This window comes from Rosa rugosa, chromosome 2, assembly GCF_958449725.1.
Source record: "Rosa rugosa chromosome 2, drRosRugo1.1, whole genome shotgun sequence".
NCBI lineage: Eukaryota > Viridiplantae > Streptophyta > Magnoliopsida > Rosales > Rosaceae > Rosa > Rosa rugosa.
In genome coordinates, this window is record NC_084821.1 from 70,307,157 (window position 1) to 70,327,050 (window position 19,894).

The window sequence follows — 19,894 nt, forward strand, 5'->3', positions numbered from 1 at the left end:
TTGAGTAGAGGATTTATGAGGGCATGTGGAGTAGATAGGCTCGGGACCTCATGTACCCGATGAGGTGAGTGAGCCCGTGATCCCGGTGGGATTGAGAGCTAGGTCTCGTACCCGATAGGGTATTTATGGCCTTGGGCCTCTGGTACCCGATGCGGGTTGGGCTGACTCGTATACCTAGTACAGTAGATAGGCTCGGGGCTTCATGTACCCGATGAGGTGAGTGAGCCCGTGATCCCGGTGGGATTGATGAGGGATTGAGCCTCCTTAACCCAATGGGGTTGAATGAGGGCCTGTGGGCCTTCTTTACCCGGTAGTCCGGCCCCGGGTAGGATGATGATTTGTACATCGTAACCCCGTATGGGTATCCGGTGACCTTGGGCTCCGGTACCCGGTGGCGTGGCCCCGGGTAGAATATATGATGGCATTGGCCACGTAACCCCGTTGGGGTACCTCGCCGATTGGAGAGGATTTATGCAAGGATATGACCTTAGCTTACCCCTTGGGGGTACCGTGCTCGGGGCGAGGATTTAGGAGATGCATGTTGCATTTAATTTAGTGTATCACATGTATATATGTAGCAATTTAATTGGATTGCAATTAAATTAACGTTTGACATTAATACATAGGCACAATAGATATGATATCGAAATTATCAAATATCGTAGGCATGCTTAGATTATAGAAATCGTTAGTTGAAGTATGTAAACCATTGCATTAGCTCAAATTCAGAAGTGTAAATTAGAACTTATCTGGGGCCGTTCATAAGTAGCGAAGATATTATAGAAAGATTGAAGTTGCCCATATAAGACTCCATGTCAGCTAGCGAGTTTCGATATAGTGCACTTGCTTGAGCTTGCTCATATAAGAAGTTGCCCGATTGGGTGAGTATACCTCTCAAAAATACATAAGCAATAGGCAGCTTGTTCTTTTATGTAGTTGAGATTTCATGTAGTGAAGAGTGGCATCAGTGCAGTGTGCCAATAATGTATCTTGTGTGAGTGATGGAGACTCCTTAAAATAGAAATGGGTTAGCTCATAGCATGACCAATAGAAAAATATAATTCGAGTAATTGCAAAGTTCGGGTGCGGGCAGCTGCATGATAATGTGCCTCTTAAAAAAGTAAAGTGATTATGACATGTAAATTACATGAAGTAATTGATGAAGGTTTAGTGTTGCGGAGGATAAGATGCATAGAGTAATATATATGTGCAATAATTGAAAATTTTGCTCAGTATTGTCCCACTTGTATATGTGGTTTGATCGAAAAGACCAAGTAATCATGCTCCATATATTTGTATGACAAAAAAAACCTTAGGTTCCCGGGAACTTTAATTGGTAGTACACCTAAGACATACTTAGATGGTTACACATCGACCTGTCTAGTACCGTGGGCAACGTGCAATTATAGGAAGCTTATGTGTTAACAGAAGAATAGAACAAGCTAGGTGTCTAACTGAATATATCTTGCATGTATTTATTGAATAGAGATACAAGGCATGCATGTGTAAGTATATCATGCATTCATGCTCTAAGGTACCAAGTAGGTTTGCATGGACATATAATTAATTGATTCGTGGCACTAATTGCACGTACCACGCATAAAGTGAAACATGCAAACATGCTTGATAATTCAATTGAACTTGGACCGTATATCCGAGTACTTATCTTAGAGCCTTGCAGGGAGGTTTTAGTTCGAAGACTACAGATTGGCTGTAAGAGATTCGTAGGTAACCGGAGAGGCAGAGATTAGAGTAATTGGGCAGGCAACTGAAGCAAACGTAACTACCGATCTCATGAACGGGAAATCAAGCACTTGGTGTTGCAGGATGCCAAGAGAAGATTCTTGGGTGCCGGAAGCACGTTGAGTTCCTAGAAACAGAGCTATCAACAGGGGTGCCGATGGCTTGAAGCTTGAGTCTTCCTGGATGGGTGGGTGGGTGTCCAAATCAGTTGGTGGATGAACACAGGGTGCCGGCTGCTATTTCCGGGTTGGTGAGGCCAGCGGGTGCCTAGAGAAGATTGTGTCCATAGGACTGCTGGTAAGATAAGCTGCCGGTAAGCAAGCTGCTGAGTTCTGACCGGTGTGCATGAGACAGGAGGCTGTTCGAGGATCGTCGACAGGTGAAGTTCCACTTCCGGGTGCCATAGTTCGTGAATTTGGAAGCAGAAATTGAGGTTACCGGGTACTGGGGTACTGGGGTAGGTTGTTGGTTACCGGGTACCGGTAAATTGCTGCTGAGAAGTAAAGGTGTCGCCGGGACGGTGTTGCCGGTAAGGGGTCACCGAGATAGTGGTGATGATCACCGGGGTGGGTTGGGTGTCCAAACCTTCCCGGGTGCCCTGAGCAGAACCACCTTTTTTTTTTTTTTTGAGCTGAACCCAGCAGGTGCCGACACCAAGAGTTGAGGTTGCCTAGCTGTGAAGCTGCTGCCGGGTTCACCAAGAGTTGGTGTTGTCGTCGGGTCACCGGGAGTAGGTGGTGCTGGTCACCAAGAGGCGGTGAGCTCGCTGCCAAGCGTAGCCGGCGACGTAGCCATGAGGTTTGCAAATGTGATTAATGGAATAGATAGGCTCCTGGCGGTGTTGTGTCGGAAGTTACCGAAGGGAAGAGGTGATCATTGCTGACCAGAGAAGGAAGGAGCTGCTAGTGGCGTGGCCGAGGTTGTTTTTTTTTTTTGTTGAAACTGATACTCTTCGGTGCTCAGAGAGCTTGGGTTTACAAATGAGCCCAGAGGGTACCGGAGAGTCACTCTGAGGTGCCGGAAGCCAGTCCAGATCGGGCCACGGAGCGGTGGAGAAGCTATAGGGTTCCAGATTTGGTCCCTAAGAGGTGACCGATGAAGCTTCTGGTGAGTCGCCGAGAAGAGAAATGCATCGGTCTCCGGGGTTGGTCACTGGTACCCGATGAGGTGAGAAGCTCGGTTACATGCAGTGGTGACCGTCACCGAGATGTTGATGACCTCCCGGAGGATTAGAAATCAAAGAGGCCCGGACGGTGATTCGGGGAGTCGCCGAGAAGAGAAAATGATGCTGGTGAGGCCAGCGGGTACCGATGAGGGTTACTGAAGGTGACGAAGCTTCCTATGTGTCGGGCGAGGAGGGAGTGCATGGGGGCCGGTCATGAAGAGAGACTATGGCCGATGAGTTTGGGTTTCAAGGTTGATTCCAAGCAGAGGATGGGGTGGTTGGGCCCGGACGAGTATCACATAGCCTTGAGGTGCGGTACTGACCCCCAAGTGTGACTAATGTCATGCGGGCATTAGATGAATAGGGCCTTAGTGTGGTAGGCCATGATTGAGATAAGTTGATGTGCGAGTCTTCATGATGAATGGACGAGTAAGACAAGTAGCCCGTTGGGAGAGGCTGCATGCATGAGTAAAAAAGCAAGAGGGCCGTTGGCTCCAGTATCCGATGGCTCATGAAAGTCCCGGATGACTCATAGTACCCGGAAGCTAAGCTCATGTACCCGGAAGCTTATGTACCTGATGGCTCGGAGGCTTGGGGAGGAAGTTGGGGTATCTGACATGTACCCATGTACCCGATGACTTGTGGTACCCGTACATGACCCGTGGTACCCATCCATGACTCTTGCTCAAGGTCGGAGGTGTACTCTTGCGCGTACATGATTGATGGTTCCCGTACATGACCTGTACCTAAGGTCGGAGGCTTGTTACCCAAACATAGGGACCCTCCTTCTAGCGCCAATGTTTCTGTTGAAGAATACGGGACCTAAAGTAAGAAGCATGATGGGAAGAGAGAGAGAGAGAGAGAGATGACACCGGATGTATAGTGGTTCACCTTGCACTTGGGGCAAGGCTACGTCCACTTAGATATTTTACTATGAGTGAGGTCAAGTGACCTTTGTAGTGATACAAGTGTGGGGATCATGGATCCATCCTCATCTATGAAGGGGAGGACTTCCTCTTATAGCTAAAGGAAGTCCCCATCTATTCTATATTTCCAATGTGGGATACAATACATATATTGCTTCTCTTGAAGCCTCTTGGAGAGCACGGGAGGGTGGCCTCCTAGCAAGGTACCGGCCGACCTCCACCATAGCGAGGTAGCTCGGGTGTCGGACTACCGGATGCATGTCGTAGGCGGGACTAGCCATGCCGCGGGGCCCACCTAAGAGGTTGTTGCTTATGCTTGGTTGTATGTGGTATAAGTGATATCTGTTAAGTATAACACAATTGAGAAACTTAATTGTCTTGTTTTTATTCATCTCATAACAGAGGTTTATATAGAGAGTTTACAGAAATATAAAATGCTACCACTGATAAGTGCTAACTACACTATAGTATGTCTACACTATAGAATGATAAGTGCTAACTACACTATAGTATGTCTATACTATAGATTGATAAGTGCTAACTACACTATAGCATGTTGATGTTGATATTAGCTCACTTAACACTCCCCCTCAAGTTGGGGAATAGATGTCTCGCATTCCCAACTTGTTTAGTGAGCTGTGGAACACTTTTCCAGAAACAGCTTTGGTAAGAATATCTGCAAGTTGATCTTCAGTAGGTACATGTGGCATGTTGATGATTCCTGACTCCAACTTCTCCTTAATGAAATTTCGATCAACTTCAACATGTTTTGTTCTATCATGTTGAACTGGATTGTGTGCTATATCAATGGCTGCTTTATTGTCACAGTACAAATTCATAGCATACTTGGGTTTGAATCCCAAGTCTTTCATTAAATTACGAAGCCATAACATTTCGCATACTCCATGAGCCATTCCTCTATACTCTGCTTCTGCACTAGATCTAGCAACCACTTTTTGCTTCTTGCTTCTCCATGTGACCAAGTTACCTCCCACAAAAGTAAAATAACCTGAAGTAGATCTTCTATCAGTGATAGAACCAGCCCAATCTGCATCTGTGTATCCAGCTATGTCTGTATGGTTGTTCTTGGAGAACATGATCCCTTTACCGGGATTTGTCTTCAAATACCTCAGAATTCTATGTACTGCTTCCATGTGATCTTCACTTGGTGCATGCATGAATTGACTTACAACACTTACAGCATATGCAATATCAGGTCGGGTGTGTGAGAGATAAATGAGCTTGCCTACTAACCTTTGATATCTCTCTTTGTTAGTAGGCACTTGGTCTGGATATTCTGCTAATTTGTGATTTTGCTCCATCGGTGTATCTGCTGGTCTACATGCTAGTAAACCGGTCTCAATGAGTAAGTCAACCACATACTTCCTTTGAGATAGGGTAATGCCTTCGTTTGATCTAGCCACCTCAATTCCCAAGAAGTCTTTCAGTCCTCCAAGATCTTTCATCTCAAAAGCAGATGATAGATGTGCTTCCAGTTTCTTGACTTCTTCTGGGTCATTTCCTGTCACAATCATATCATCAACATAAATGATAAGTGCAGTAAGTTTATCTTTCCTGCGCTTCAGAAACAGTGTATGGTCAGAATTGCTTTGTTTATAACCAAATTGTTTCATAGATTGGCTGAATCTTCCAAACCATGCCCTAGGAGACTGTTTTAGTCCATAAAGGGACTTTTTCAACTTGCACACCATTCCTGCTTGTGAAGGTAGAGAATAGCCAGGAGGTAGATCCATATAGACTTCTTCCTTCAAGTCTCCATGTAGGAAGGCATTCTTTACATCAAATTGCTTCAGAGGCCAGTCAAGGTTAGCCGCTAATGACAGTAGTACTCGAACAGTATTCATCTTGGCCACTGGTGCAAAAGTCTCTTGATAGTCAATACCATATGTCTGAGTATACCCTTTAGCAACCAACCTGGCTTTATATCTATCTAATGTACCATCAGCTGCGTACTTCAATGTATAGATCCATCTGCACCCTACTATTCTTTTCCCTGCTAGTTTTGGCACTAGTTCCCATGTGTGACTCTTTTGCAAGGCTTCCATTTCATCTTCCATAGCTTTAGTCCACTTAGGATCTGCTAGAGCATCCTGCACTTTATTTGGAATGACAATAGCAGATAAATGAAACACAAAAGACGCATATGACTTGGATAATCTATGGGATGACATGTAATTGTTTATGGGATATTTGGCCTTGGCTTTAGGATCTGGTTCATATTGAGCCTTTGGTTGACCTCTATTTTTCCGAAATGGCAATTGGTACATGCTGGTGGTGTTACTTGGTCCTATTTCAGGGGAATTTTTAACATTTGTATTATCATGGGATTGAAAGGCAGGGTCAGTAATTACCTCTGGATCATCCTGAAGGGGCATGGGAGTTGATGTAGTAGTAGAAGGGGGGAGGGTGTCGTCTGTGTCTGCAGCTTCTGATACTGGTGAGTGATTGTTACTCTCATTTATCGCAGAATCTGGTGAATCTGCGCCTGCAGTTGGTAATTTGTCACTATGTACTTGATTGTCCACTATCTCCAATGGACAAAATATATCAGAAGACTGCTCTTCTACATCATGATTCTCCCCCTGAAGAGGAGTCTTCGGGGCAAAATAGAGCTCATGTTCACAGAATGTGACATCCATAGTAACATATGTCCGTTTAGTGCTTGGATCAAAGCATCGATATCCCTTCTGAGTAGAAGCATAACCGATGAAGACACATTTTGTCGCACATGCATCCAATTTGGTTCTTTGAATGCGAGGAACATGAACATAGGCCACACAACCAAAGAGTTTAGGAGGAAGAGCGTGGGTGGGTGGTAAAGGTAAATGTTTGGAAAGGGCTTGGATAGGTGTTTTTGGAGGTGAACTATCTTCCCTAATAGAAGTTTGGAGAGCTTGTGTGGGAAGTCGATTTATGAGGTATGCAGTAGTAAGGATAGCATCACCCCAGAAATATTCCGGCATATGAGCTCCAAGCAACATGGATCGGGCAACCTCAAGAATGTGGCGATTCTTACGTTCCGCCACACCATTCTGCTGAGGTGTATGAGGACAGGTGGTCTGATGTATGATGCCATGGGTGTTGAGATATTGACGAAAGATATGTGTGACATATTCTCCACCATTATCAGAGCGGAAAACTTTAATGGGAGTTTGAAATTGGGTATGGATCATGGCATGAAAAGACTGAAACACAGAGAACACATCACTTTTATGTCGCATTAAGTAGATCCAGCTCATTCGGGTGCAATCATCAACAAGGAGAAGAAACCATTTCATACCAGAGGGGGTTGCTGGACATGGCCCCCAAACATCAGAGTGAACCAAATCAAAAGGTGCAATACTTCTATTATAACTCAAAGGATAGTTCACACGGTGACTCTTGCCTAAAATACAAGTGTCACATTTAAAGTCTGATGCTTTATGATGCTTAAACAGTGAAGGTAGTAGAGTTTGAAGATAACCAAAAGATGGATGTCCCAATCTTTTATGCCACAACCAGATCTCCGCTTCGGTAGAAGAATGCTTTTGAACTTGATTCACCTCACTTACACGACGATTACCAGCAGATGTCATTTCCATGTAGTACAATCCCCCCTTCTCAATACCACTCCCAATGATTTCCCCTGTTAGGATGTCCTGAAATATACAACACCATGGGTAAAGAATCACACAACAATATAACTGTTTAGTTATCTGTTTGACAGATAAAAGGTTATGTGATAATGATGGCACATGTAAAACAGTATCAAGTGTAATAGAATTTGTCAAAATGACAGATCCAACACTAGTAATAGGATAGGAAACACCATTTGCATTGGTTACGCCAGATCGTTGAACTGGGGTCAAATTTTGAAGGTTCCTAGAGTCATTAGTCATATGGTCTGTTGCGCCTGAATCAATTATCCACATATCTTTCCAATTAAAGTCAGAAATACTAGATAAAGAGGAACTCAGTGTACCTGAATTAGTCATGAAAGCGAAGGCAGGGCCACCAGTGCAATTACCTTCAGTTGGTTCTTCCGAAGCTGATGATGCAATCTGAAGGGCCGCCTTAGGTTTACCTTTGGGCCGATATCCTTTTACCTCTTTCGCTTGGATTTCTTTACGACGGGCAACATGCTCCTCCCACCATTCTGGATAACCTTTCAATTGAAAACAATTATCCACAGTATGCTTCTGAGATTTACAATGAGTGCATTTCATAGGTCCTGGAGTGGGAACTTTCCAAGAGGATGCAGATGGTGAAGACTGAGAATTCCGAACATGTGGTGGCCGGTATTGAGTGTGCATGGCAGATCCTTCAACAATTTGTTCAGACATCATTTTTTGAAGTCTGTTATGTTCAGCACTGACTTGAGAATAAGTCTCTTCAATAGAGGGTAGTGGCTTTGTGTTCAGAATTCTACTTCTCACACCATCGAGGTGTGGATCAAGACCTGCCAAGAAGAAGTAGACACGGTGCTTACTAACCCTTTCTGCCATGTAAGCAATAGACTCTGCATCCTTGAGCCTGGAGTTGAGGAGCCATGCTTGAACAAGACTGTCTTCTTCAACCCAAATTTCATAACCCTCCTCATCTTCTTCTTCAGATGGTGCTTTTTTCTTGCCGGTGAGATAGCCAAGTTTACCTCGGCCGGTGATGTTCAACTTGGCATGCTTAGACCAAGAAATAAAATTGGTGCTATCCAATTTTTCCGGAGCAATAGGGCCATGATCATTGGATGAAGATCGCCCTTTATATTGAGAAGATGTGTGGGATGAATCAGCGGGCACTGAATCAGCGAGCACTTCATTGAGAACCATGGTTCAGTAATTACTAAGTAAATAGAAGAGAAATCTGATCCTTGGGTGTTGCCTATCGCGCAACCTTTCTGTAATTCCGTTTAATGTAGCCAGGTAGTAGAGGAGCGATTTTGGCGGAGCTCAGCTCACTTGTTTAGCAGGGGACGAGACCCGTTGCTAGCACTTCTCGTATCCAATCAGCCTAGACACCACATTAATTGGGTAGACCTACTTGTGTTGAGCGAGTAAGCTCGACGTTACAAGGATAAAATTTCTAATCTAATTTACTTTTTTTTTTTTTTTTTTTTTTTTGAATAGGTCTGGTGAAGTGGGCCGGCCCAAATCAGCAACAAATTGACAAATAAGGCTTTGGAACGTCTCACCGAGTGATAGTGAGCAAATGAAATTAAAAAAAAAAATGATGGAGTAGAGGAAAAAAAAGAAAAGGCTAAAAAGCTTTCTTTATTAAAAAAGAAAGTGGATTTGTGGATGGAGAAAGGAAGAATAAAGTAAAGAAGACAGGAGAAAGGAAAAGTAGAGAAGTTGCCGTGGGGTTGTAGTGGTGGGTGGAATAAAAAAAACAGGAAAGTAGGTGGGTGGAGATATAGAGAGGCAAGGATGGCCGACAGAGCATCCACTTTTGCTTTCTTCACGTGCACAAATCAAAGTTTTAGGAGTTATTTAAAGAAGAGAGGGTGAGATCGACCTCCTTGGCTGAGAACCATGTATACACGGCCAAGCTTGCGGAGCAAGCCGAGCGCTACGATGATGGACCTTCTTCTGGGCTCTGAAGCTCCGCCGGAGAATCTTGTCCGACGAGGATTCCGATCTATTAGATGCGGAGCCCGACTGTAGTTTAGTTCCCGGCAACGGAACTAGTTGCAAGCGGTGGATCCGAGCGACAGAGAGACTGCAGTTTACTGGAACCAGTTGCAGGCGGAGAGAGTCGAGGTCAGCGATCGCAGTCCGGGCAAGGTGTCCTGGCGATAGGTCGTACGCCTATTTTTTCAAAGTCAAAATCTCCGAGGTCACCAGCGATAAAGAGATCAGGTAATGTTTGTCAATTCTGGGTATGAGCTTGTGCTCGATCTTGAGCAAAAAACTTGGTTATGGGTTATAGGTAGTGTGAAGAATAGAGTTCTTCTGGACACTGGGTACTGGCACTGGTATGGTTATGTTTTCTGGTTACTGAGTAAGATGAAGAACAGAGTTCTTCTCTTGGTGTTTCTGGCAGCGGAATATGGGTATAGGTAATCTAGATTTCTAGAAATGGGTATAGGTCTCAAGAGCAAAAATGCTCTGATACCATGTTAAGTATAACACAATTGAGAGACTTAATTGTCTTGTTTTTATTCATCTCATAACAGAGGTTTATATAGAGAGTTTACAGAAATATAAAATGCTACCACTGATAAGTGCCAACTACACTATAGTATAGACATACTATAGAATGATAAGTGCTAACTACACTATAGCATGTTGATGTTGATATTAGCTCACTTAACAATATCAACACTGATCAAGCCAACATGACCACTTTACTTGAGTTGGCTAAACTTAACTTCAACATGGTTCAAGCCACACTCCAAAGAAATCTAAGGGAAGTATCCGTGTAAGTAGACCAAAAGAATCTTTTGCTTTTGAGAATGAAAGAGTCTTGATCTTATTCAAAAATAGTCGTCCTCACTTTTCTTATTTGGATGATTGTGCTTTGTGGTTTCGATAAGGTGGTGGAACAATCTGGGTCTCAATAAGAACTTGGACTTTGCAAGAGATAGACTGGTCGAATGTTTCATGTGTGCCGTGGGATTAGCTTTCGAGCATGAGTACAAGTCCTTTAGAAAATGGATAACTAAAGTCGTCAATTTGATTCTCATCATCGATGACGTTTATGATGTTTATGGCTCATTGGAAGAGCTAAAACATTTCACCAATGTTGTTGAAAGGTTAGTTTTCCAAGAGTGCTTATGTAGTAAGCACTTTTGCATAGTACGTTGTTGTTTCATAATGGTTAGATCAATAACATTGTTTTAAACTGAATAGGTGGGATATTAGGGAAACCGAGCAGCTTCCGGAGTGTATGAAGATCTTTTTCCAAGTACTCTACAGTACTACTTGTGAAATTGCTTATGAAATTGAGGAGGAGAATGGTTGAACCAAGTATTACCTCATTTGCGGAAAGTTGTATTAGCCTTCTCCCCTCTCATCTGTCTAATGGTAGCCAAATGAAAGAACTGTCTTTATCCCCAAAGCCTTGGGGGTTCAAGTTATACTCCTTCGCACATAGTGTTCTAGACAAATGCACATAAAAAGTCGAGAGCCCTATCTTTATATTTTGTATTCATCGATGGACCCTAAATACAACTCTGAATACTTATGGTGATGATGGGTTAATAATGGCAATTTGTAATCTTAATCATGGTTGAACTGAACTCTAATTGTCTTCTTTTCTTATTAAAAAATTATGGGCAAATTACTGGTCACACCCTCATCTTTTTGGAATTCGACAGTTCAGTCCCTCATATCGTAATTTTAACAAGTAACTCCTCAGACATTCAAAATTCACACAATTTGGTCAAAAATGACCATTTTACCCCTCACTTCCTTTTTTTTTTTTTTAATTCTTCTCTCGTTTTTTTTTGTTCTGCTTCTCTCTCTCTCTCTCTTTCTCTCTCTCTGTTTTTTGTTATTCTTCTGCTTCTCTCACTCTCTCGATTGAGAAAGACGGCGTCGTCTCTCCTCTCTCCCTCTCTCTCTCTTTTGCCAAGGTTCGCCTAGGCGCTAGGCGCCTCCACCCCGTTCCTCTGAGCCAAGCTATCCCTACTCGCCTCCACTCCCACCACCTCCTCCTCCTCCTCCTCTTCCTCCACCGGCCTCGTCGTCGCCAACGACTCCTTGACGTTGCCGGAGAAGTCCCCGTCCAGGGTCGTCGTCCCAGAGTACAAGATCCCGGCGTAGCTACTCCCGCTCGACACCCTCGGCAGCGACACCTGCCGGTCAACGCTCCGGTCAGCCTTGAACGACGTCGTATCCGGCACCGCTGACGACACATCGACGGCCTCAAGCGGGAGCAGGAGCTCGCGATCCTCGTCGGGAACGTGGCAGGAGAACGACGACAGCGACGATCTCGTGCTCCTCACTCGGCTGGGTTTGGATCTCCGCTTGTTATTGTGCTTTTTCTCGGTGACGAACCAGTTGGAAATGGCCGCCAGCTGTTGCTTCTTGGTGGATTGCATGCTGGCGGCGCTGCTGGTACTACTTGTGGTGGTGTTGGTGTTTCGACCGCTCGTGAAATATTGATCGGATACAGCATGCCTGTTGATTTCAGATTCTTCAGGTGGGTTCGATTTCGGATTTCTGGGTAACTTGCTAAGCTTGGTTCGAATTGCATGATTTGCATCCCACAGGGCCATTATTTTACTACCTTTGTCTCATATCTTTTCTGCAATGCCAGAGCTCTAAAGCGGCGATAATTTATGCTTTTTCCAGTTTTCTTCATAGTTGTTATTGCTATCTCTGTCTCTGTGTGTGTGTGCAATTGTGTATCAGTAGTTGCTTTGAAATCATAGTTGCATTCAAAGCCCCAGAGCATACTATTTGTTGTTTAAGTGTTTGACAGAATTGACAAATGGTTCATTGTATAAATTGAGTGATGATTGGGTTTGTGCAGAGGAGAATGGGAGAGGACTTTTACAGTCAATGGGTTTTCTAAATCCAGTGGTAGGAGGGGGGTTTGTGTGAAGGAGAGTGATGAGGGATAAACTTGTGTTCAAGAGAGAGAGTGAGTGAGAGAGAAGCAGAAAAATAACCCCAAAAAAAAAAAAAAAAAAAACAGAGAGAGAGAAGAATTTTTTTAAAAAAAAGAGAAGAAGAGAAAAAGAGGGGTAAAATTGTCATTTTGGATCAAATTGTGTGAAATTTGAATGTCTAGGGAGTTATCTGTTAAAATTAGAATGTTAAGGACTGAACTGTCGACGTACCCAAAGATGAGGGTGTGACCAGTAATTTCCCCAAAAATTATAGTGGGGAGATTTTTGTAAAGCATTATTGGTGGACGCAGAGTGGTACAATAAGGCCTACACACCGTCCTTTGAAGAGCAGCTTAGCAATGGTTGCATTTCATCATCTGCTTCGCTGATTTTGACTCATGCCTTCTTCTCCACAACACATGATGAAGGGGCCAAAAACATTGCTGATTTTCTGCACAAGAATGAAGATCTTGTGTACAATATCTCTTTGATACTTCGACTCTTAAACGATCTGGGAACTTCCGCGGTAATTTTAGTTTTGTTGGTTTCTCCCTTTTAGAGCTTATGTTGTTTTCTGATTACTATGCTAATTGAGTGATTAATTAACAGGCTGAGCAAGAGAGAGGTGATGCTGCTTCATCAATCCTATGTTACATGAGAGAAGCAAATGCTTCAGAACTCAGAAGAAATAGCTCAAAAGCACATCAAAGGCATGATAGACAATGCATGGAAGAAAATAAACGAAAAATGCTTCTCTCAGATGCCCGAAACATCAACATTATGACAAATATAGCTCGGGTTGGGCATAGCCTTTATCAAGATGGAGATGGATTTGGTGATCAAGAGCACGGGACTCGGGGACAGATCCAATCTTTACTAGTTGAACCTCTCTTAATCATGCTAAACTAGCAAGCTAGTAGTAATGATCCTAATAGTTTCTTACTGTCGTACTCATATTAGCTATAAATGAGGTGCTCAGATCGTTGTAGGCAATGTCAATGTCTCTAGTAATTATTGCGGTCGTAAACAATGTAATAAAGATATCGAGAGCGTATATATGATCCAATAATATATCTCTCGATCTTACTATATATGATTTGACTTCACCTATTCCCTCTCTAAAACCTCAAAACTGTGAACTAGCAATCTCAAAATCAGGAGAAGTCTGGAATACGCAGGCTACAACATACGCAGCCAACGTCTGTTAAGACGGAGAGGCTGCATTTGTTGGTTTGTACCCCAGATGTTCTTCGTCTGATGTTAAGGAGCGGTAGTAAATCCTTGGTCGTTTTCCATATTAACCTACATTCCAAGTCAATTGAGTTACCATGCTGTTCTGTTCTGTACGAATAAATTGGGTTGATTACCATGCATACTCATGGACATTTAACTCAGACAAACCCATTGAATGGGTGCGATTACCGGGGAACATTTGAACCCAATGTCGAAATTTGTTCATGCCAATATCTCAGCCAATATCTCAGATCTACAAACTTCAAATTCAACTACACGAAGACTTCGTCGATATATATTTGACCGACCACTTTCCTTCACTCTGAATGTGCTTTCTGTTAGCATTATCAACCAGCTGCAGCTCTTACAATTAGTTAAATTAGCTACATGATTAGTTTTGCTTAATTAGGCTCTGTGTGTGATTAGTTACATAAGTGGACTACAGCTGTTTGCCACGTGTCATTAATCTGTACAACTAGCTCATAGTGCATCACTCTCTCTCACTTTTCTCATGTACTCTGAGCCTCACTTTCATTAATAGAATCCCTTTTTCTTTGTAAATTCTTTGTTCTTCCTAGAAAGCTTTCACTTTCTGTAGAGTAGACGAAAATGCCTGGTTGATCAATGAGATGAACAAGAGACATGGTGGGCTGGTGGCTTATCCAATAAGCTTGGCTATTTTGTCGTATTGTGACAATAGACCAATCAGTCCCCCTGATTTTTTACCTTAACGGCCACCTTTTTCACTCCTAACGACCGTCCATTGGAAAATTACTAAATGCTCCTACTTTGACTGATTGTGTGACTCTGCTTACGCCATGTATGCCCTTGTCAGTGGCTGTAACTTACAGCCTGTACATTCCAGCCTCCTCCTAACCCCAAAATCAAACCTAACTTTGTTGAAACTTTGGGTCATGAATGACTCTCGGTGTTCTTAAAGTTTTGGAAGTATGAATACCTTTAGGGGGGTGAAATTTGCACACCCATATTACAAACCACACACCCTTCTATTATTTTAATAATATTTTATCTAACATCTCTTTTCACTTCCTAAAATGCCCTTGAGTCAGATTCCTTTTTTTTTTTTGGTCTTCTTCTTCTTCTTCTTCTCTCTCTCTCTCTCCCCCAGTCTTCCTCTCTCTCCTCCAAACCACGACAGAACCTTTCTTCTTATTTTTCTCTCTTTCTCCTCTAAACAACGACACTCTCTTCTCCATTGAAACTTTCTGGTTCCCCAACCTTTCGTCTGTCCAAACCAAATCATAATAAGGTTCTAAAAATCGGTGTAGGCGCTACGCGGCTCCAAGCCGTTCCGATTATGGCCTACTCGATCGATCTAGGCGCGGGGTTGAAAATCGGCGGTCTAGGCGGTTGTTGGGCGCTGGGCGATCGTCTTTTCTCTCTTCGACGGTGACGCCATGATGGACTAACAGTGCGACGGTGGTAAGTCTAGGTTTCTGTTTTTCACTCTTCAATTGATTTATGGGCATATGAGTACTCAATCGATTTATGTTTCTCTTAATTTCTGCTTCTGGGTATTCAATTTTCAGTAGCAAAGCATAGACGATTAGACGTCTTCAAGGGCATTGCATGATCTTGAAGTGAGAAGCTTTTTTGGGTTTTTTGTTTTTTTTGGGGGGCTAGAAAAGGTTGATTTGTTGTGGTTGTGTATTGCATGATCGTGTAAGAGTTTGAAGTCAAAGTGCTTAATTTTGTGATGGTTTTGTGTTTTTGGTAGGAAAGGTTGAATCTTTGTGGTTAAGATGTTTGACTATAGCTAGTAGAACAAGGAAGGGGCAGGAGAGAGTTTACAAGGAGTTCAATGAGAAAAAGAAGCAGAAGAAGAAGAATGAGGGTCGCTCGGCTCCCACTGATTTTGACAAATTGGTTGGAAGTGTCGAGACTAACACCGATTCTGTAGCTGATTTGGATAATGGTGGTAGTGAAGGTGTGAAAGTCTGACTGAATTGCATAAAGAGAAAAGACCAAAAAAAAAAGGCAATATGACTCAAAGGCATTTTAGGAAGTGAAAACAAATGTTAGATAAAATATTATTAAAATAATAGAAGGGTGTGTGGTTTGTAATATGGAGTGTGTAGATTTCACCCCTACCTTTAAGTGACAAATGCTTTCAGCAAAGTCCAAACTACTCGGCCAGTGAACTGTAGCATGTTGATTATTTTATATCGTAGAGGTTTATAGGTTAATTAAGTTTTCACTAGTATTATAAGATGGGTGAGTGGGGTTTAAAATTGTAGTTGGTTTGTTAAGTTTTCACTAGTATTATAGAGGGCTTCTTTTCATGTGGTAGAGGAGTTCATGAAGGCGATCCTCTCTCCCTTTTACTCTTGTTAATTTAGCAGACGAAGCTTTGAGTAGAGGCTTGTCTGAGTTAAATGTCCATGAGTATGCATGGTAATCAACCCAATTTGTTCGTACAGAACAGAACAGCATGGTAACTCAGTTGACTTGGAATGCAGGTTAACATGGAAAACGATCAAGGATTTACTACCGCTCCTTAGCATCAGACGAGGAACATCTGGGGTACAAATCAGCAATTGCTGCCACTCCGTCTTAACAGACGTTGGCTGTGTATGTTGCAGCCTGCGTATTCTAGACTTCTCCTGATTTTGAGATAGCTAGTTCACAATTTTAAGGTTTTAGAAGGGGAATAGGTGAAGTCAAATCATATATAGTAAGATCGAGAGATATATTATTGAATCATATATACACTCTCGAAATCTTTATTACATTATTTACGACCGCAATACTTACTAGAGACATTGACATTGCCTACAACGATCTGATCGAGCACCTCATTTATAACTAATATGAGTACGACAGTAAGAAACTATTAGGATCATTACTACTAGCTAGCTAGTTTAGCTCAATTAAGAGAGAGGTTCAACAAGTAAAGATTGGATCTGTCGCCGAGTCCCGTGTTCTTGATCACCAAATCCGTCTCCATCTTGATAAAGGCTATGCCCAACCCGAGCTATATTTGTCATAATGTTGATGAATGAAGATATTTCGGGCATTTGAGTGAAGCATTTTTCGTTTATTTTCTTCCATGCATTGTCTATCATGCCTTTGATGTGCTTTCGAGCTATTTCTTCTGAAGCATTCGCTTCTCTCATGTAACATAGGATTGATGAAGCAGCATCACCTCTCTCTTGCTCAGCCTGTTAATTAACCACTTAATTAGCATAGTACTCAAAAAACAAAATAAGCTTTAAAAGGGAGAAACCAACAAAAATAAAATTACCGCGGAAGTTCCCAGATCGTTTAAAAGTCGAAGTATCAATGAGATATTGTACACAAGATCTTCATTCTTGTGCAGAAAATCAGCAAAGTTTTTGGCCCCTTCATCATGTGTTGTGGAGAAGAAGGCAAGAGTCAAAATCAGCGAAGCAGATGATGAAATGCAACCATTGCTAAGGTGCTCTTCAAAGGACGGTGTGTAAGCCTTATTGTACCACTCTGCCTCCACCAATAATGCTTTACAGAAATCTCCCCACTGTAAGTTTTTAATACGAAAAGAAGACAATTAGAGTTTAATTCAACCATGATTAAGATTACAAATTGCCATTATTAGCCCATCATCACCATAAGAATTCAGAGTTGTATTTAGGGTCCATTCGATGGATGCAAGGGCTCTCAACTTTTTAATTATGTGCATTTGTCCAAAACAATATGTGCGAAGGAGTATAACTACAAGCCCCGAGACTTTGGGGATAAAGACAGTTCTTTCATTTGGCTACCATTAGACAGATGAGAAGGGAGAAGGCTAATACCACTTTCCTCAAATGAGGTAATACTTGGTTCCAACCATTCTCCTCCTCAATTTCATAAGCAATTTCACAAGTAGTATTGTAGAGTACTTGGAAACAGATCTTCATACACTCCGGAAGCAGCTCAGTTTCCCTAATATCCCACCTATTTAGTTTAAAACAATGTTATTGATCTAACCATTATGAAACAACAACGTACTATGCAAAAGTGCTTACTACATAAGCACTCTTGAAAAACTAACCTTTCAACAACATTGGTGAAATGTTTTAGCTCTTCCAATGAGCCATAAACATCATAAACGTCATCGATGATGAGAATCAGATTGATGACTTTAGTTATCCATTTTCTAAAGGACTGGTACTCAGGCTCGAAAGCTAATCCCACGGCAGACATGAAACATTCGACTAGTCTATCTCTTGCAAAGTCCAAGTTCTTATTGAGACCCAGATTGTTCCACCACCTTATCGAAACCACAAAGCACAATCATCCAAATAAGAAAAGTGAGGACGACTATTTTTAAATAAGACCAAGATTCTTTCATTCTCAAAAGCAAAAGATTCTTTTGGTCTACTTACATGGATACTTCCCTTAGATCTTTTTGGAGTGTGGCTTGAACCATGTTGAAGTTAAGTTTAGCCAACTCAAGTAAAGTGGTCATGTTGGCTTGATCAGTATGGTCTTTCTCGTAGAATTTGATGTGCCATTTCACATTAAACCACTGCACTCTCCTTTGTGATGGAAGCTCCAGGGCATAAGTCACATGCTTGGAAATGCAATTGTCTATATCATCACACCTAGTATTGGTCTCTCTAAGAGTGACCATTAAAAAAGATTTAGCCTCCTCTAGGATATTTTCACCTTCTAAAGCTAGGTTTGAGGCCTCCAACATTTCAAGCATTCCTTTCACATCCCCTAATGTGTTCTTCTTTAATGTACCCATTTCATCCATCAAACCACCAAATATATCTGAAAATTTTAGTAAACTGGATTAGTACGTACGTTAGATTAGTTAGGAGATAAAATCATTGACCAATTAATACATCTATGTATGTACCTTGTGAAACTTTATAACCATGCTGCCTAAGAATCTTAAAGAGTAGTGCAGCAGCATAGAGATCACATGTTGAACTAATGTATGGATTGCTGTTGTTTTCGAGTTCAACAAATGCTATGGTGTCTAGGGCTTTCTTGATTTCCTTTTCAAAATTGTTGTTGAGGCCTAGTTTTTGGATGCTGTCAATCAGCTCCAACTTGGTTATTAAATCTGATTCCTTACAATCAACAAACATTTCCTTTACATCTTCTATTAGCTTCTGAATCTGAATTCGATAACATTCTCCCTGCTTGCATTTACATATATTCTAATTAATTAATAAGTTAATGTAGTAAATTGGCTATCGAAGAAGTAGCAAAAAGTTAGCGGGAACTCACATCAAATTTGCTGTTAAGGGATTCGAGGAACTCATACTTCCAAATATTTGGCTTGTAATTTGCAGATCGTCTTTGATCATGTACAGAGTAAGAGGGTTCAGATTTCGTCTGCCATTGCAGTATCTGCTGCTCATCAGCTTGAGGGTTTTGCCAGTGCCTACTAGAATTCATAGATATATATAGTTGTTTAAAAATGTATTGAAGTCCTATGTGATCGACAAGGGCTAGCTATAGAAATTGTTGGAGGTGGCAAGTGAACCTTTTTCTATGAGTATTTATAGGCAGATTTACGCGCAGAGTCATCTGACGTTTTACTGGTCATATCCCCGTTCGTAAGCTCGCATTTCACGTGAAATCCAAGGTCTACAAAATGTCACCAATTTGCTCAAGTACGGTCTACTATTGAGAAATGCTTCCACTACGTCTACCTACTCACACATAAAAGATAAAATCTCACCCACATATTTTAATGTTTATGTCACATAGAAGAAAAATATAAGAGAGCAAATAATTAATATCAATGTATCAATGAAATATAAGATAATTAGGGAGGTACTCAATTCGTTTCCTTTAACACGTAAACAAAGACAAGCATCATATCAAAAAATTTCTTTTGGTAAGGTAGAACTATTATTAGGACTATTTTTTATATGCATGAAACAAGATTGTACCATAGTGATGTATGGACTCATCTGTATACATAGTTTTAAGGACCCCCAATATCAAACCAACATGATACTTCAAGATTGTGTTGAAACTTTCAGTGATAAATGAGTATCAGTGTTTTTGAGATTTTGGAAGTCTGATAACCTTTAAGCGAAAATACTTTGAACGGAGTTTAATCTACCCGGCCTGTAACCTGTAACCAGTTGGTCATTTAAAATAACCAATATCATTGAGGTTACAAGTTCAATTGTTACTGGCATCATGACATGGGATGGGTAGGTGCGATTAAAAATTGTAAAAAAAAAAAAAAAAAGGGTAGTTCATAAAAATAACCAATATCGATGATTCTTACTATCGATAGTATTTCTTGTTTTGGTTAACATT

At 41.7% G+C, this 19,894-nt stretch overlaps 1 protein-coding gene and 1 pseudogene across 2 annotated transcripts; one reads left to right on the forward strand and one right to left on the reverse strand.

Moving 5' to 3' along the window:
• The first annotated feature begins 9,411 nt into the window (after positions 1–9,411).
• On the forward strand, positions 9,412–13,461 carry LOC133731427 ((E,E)-alpha-farnesene synthase-like; annotated as a pseudogene).
• Positions 13,462–16,381: 2,920 nt separating this feature from the next.
• Positions 16,382–19,076, reverse strand: LOC133733495 ((E,E)-alpha-farnesene synthase-like). Of its 2 annotated transcripts, none has more exons than XM_062161124.1 (7): positions 18,845–19,076; positions 18,468–18,756; positions 17,989–18,379; positions 17,655–17,873; positions 17,416–17,557; positions 16,887–17,138; positions 16,382–16,803 (listed from the first exon to the last, which is right to left on the reverse strand). In XM_062161124.1, exons 1-7 carry the CDS (start codon positions 19,013–19,015, stop codon positions 16,513–16,515), a joined length of 1,755 nt encoding a protein of 584 aa, XP_062017108.1. In that variant the 5' UTR covers positions 19,016–19,076; the 3' UTR covers positions 16,382–16,512. The 2 variants fall into 2 exon arrangements, with proteins under 2 accessions (XP_062017108.1, XP_062017109.1); XM_062161125.1 differs by having other exon boundaries at positions 16,383–16,803; positions 18,468–18,753.
• Positions 19,077–19,894: the final 818 nt, after the last annotated feature.

Excerpts from the sequence above, each read along its gene's own strand:
- LOC133733495 (XM_062161124.1), bottom strand. The coding sequence starts at position 19,015 with ATGAATTCTAGTAGGCACTGGCAAAACCCTCAAGCTGATGAGCAGCAG. Across the intron at positions 18,380-18,467 it reads TGGTTATAAAGTTTCACAAG|ATATATTTGGTGGTTTGATG; the intron begins GTACATACATAG and ends TAAAATTTTCAG. Across the intron at positions 17,874-17,988 it reads GATCTAAGGGAAGTATCCAT|GTGGTGGAACAATCTGGGTC; the intron begins GTAAGTAGACCA and ends GGTTTCGATAAG.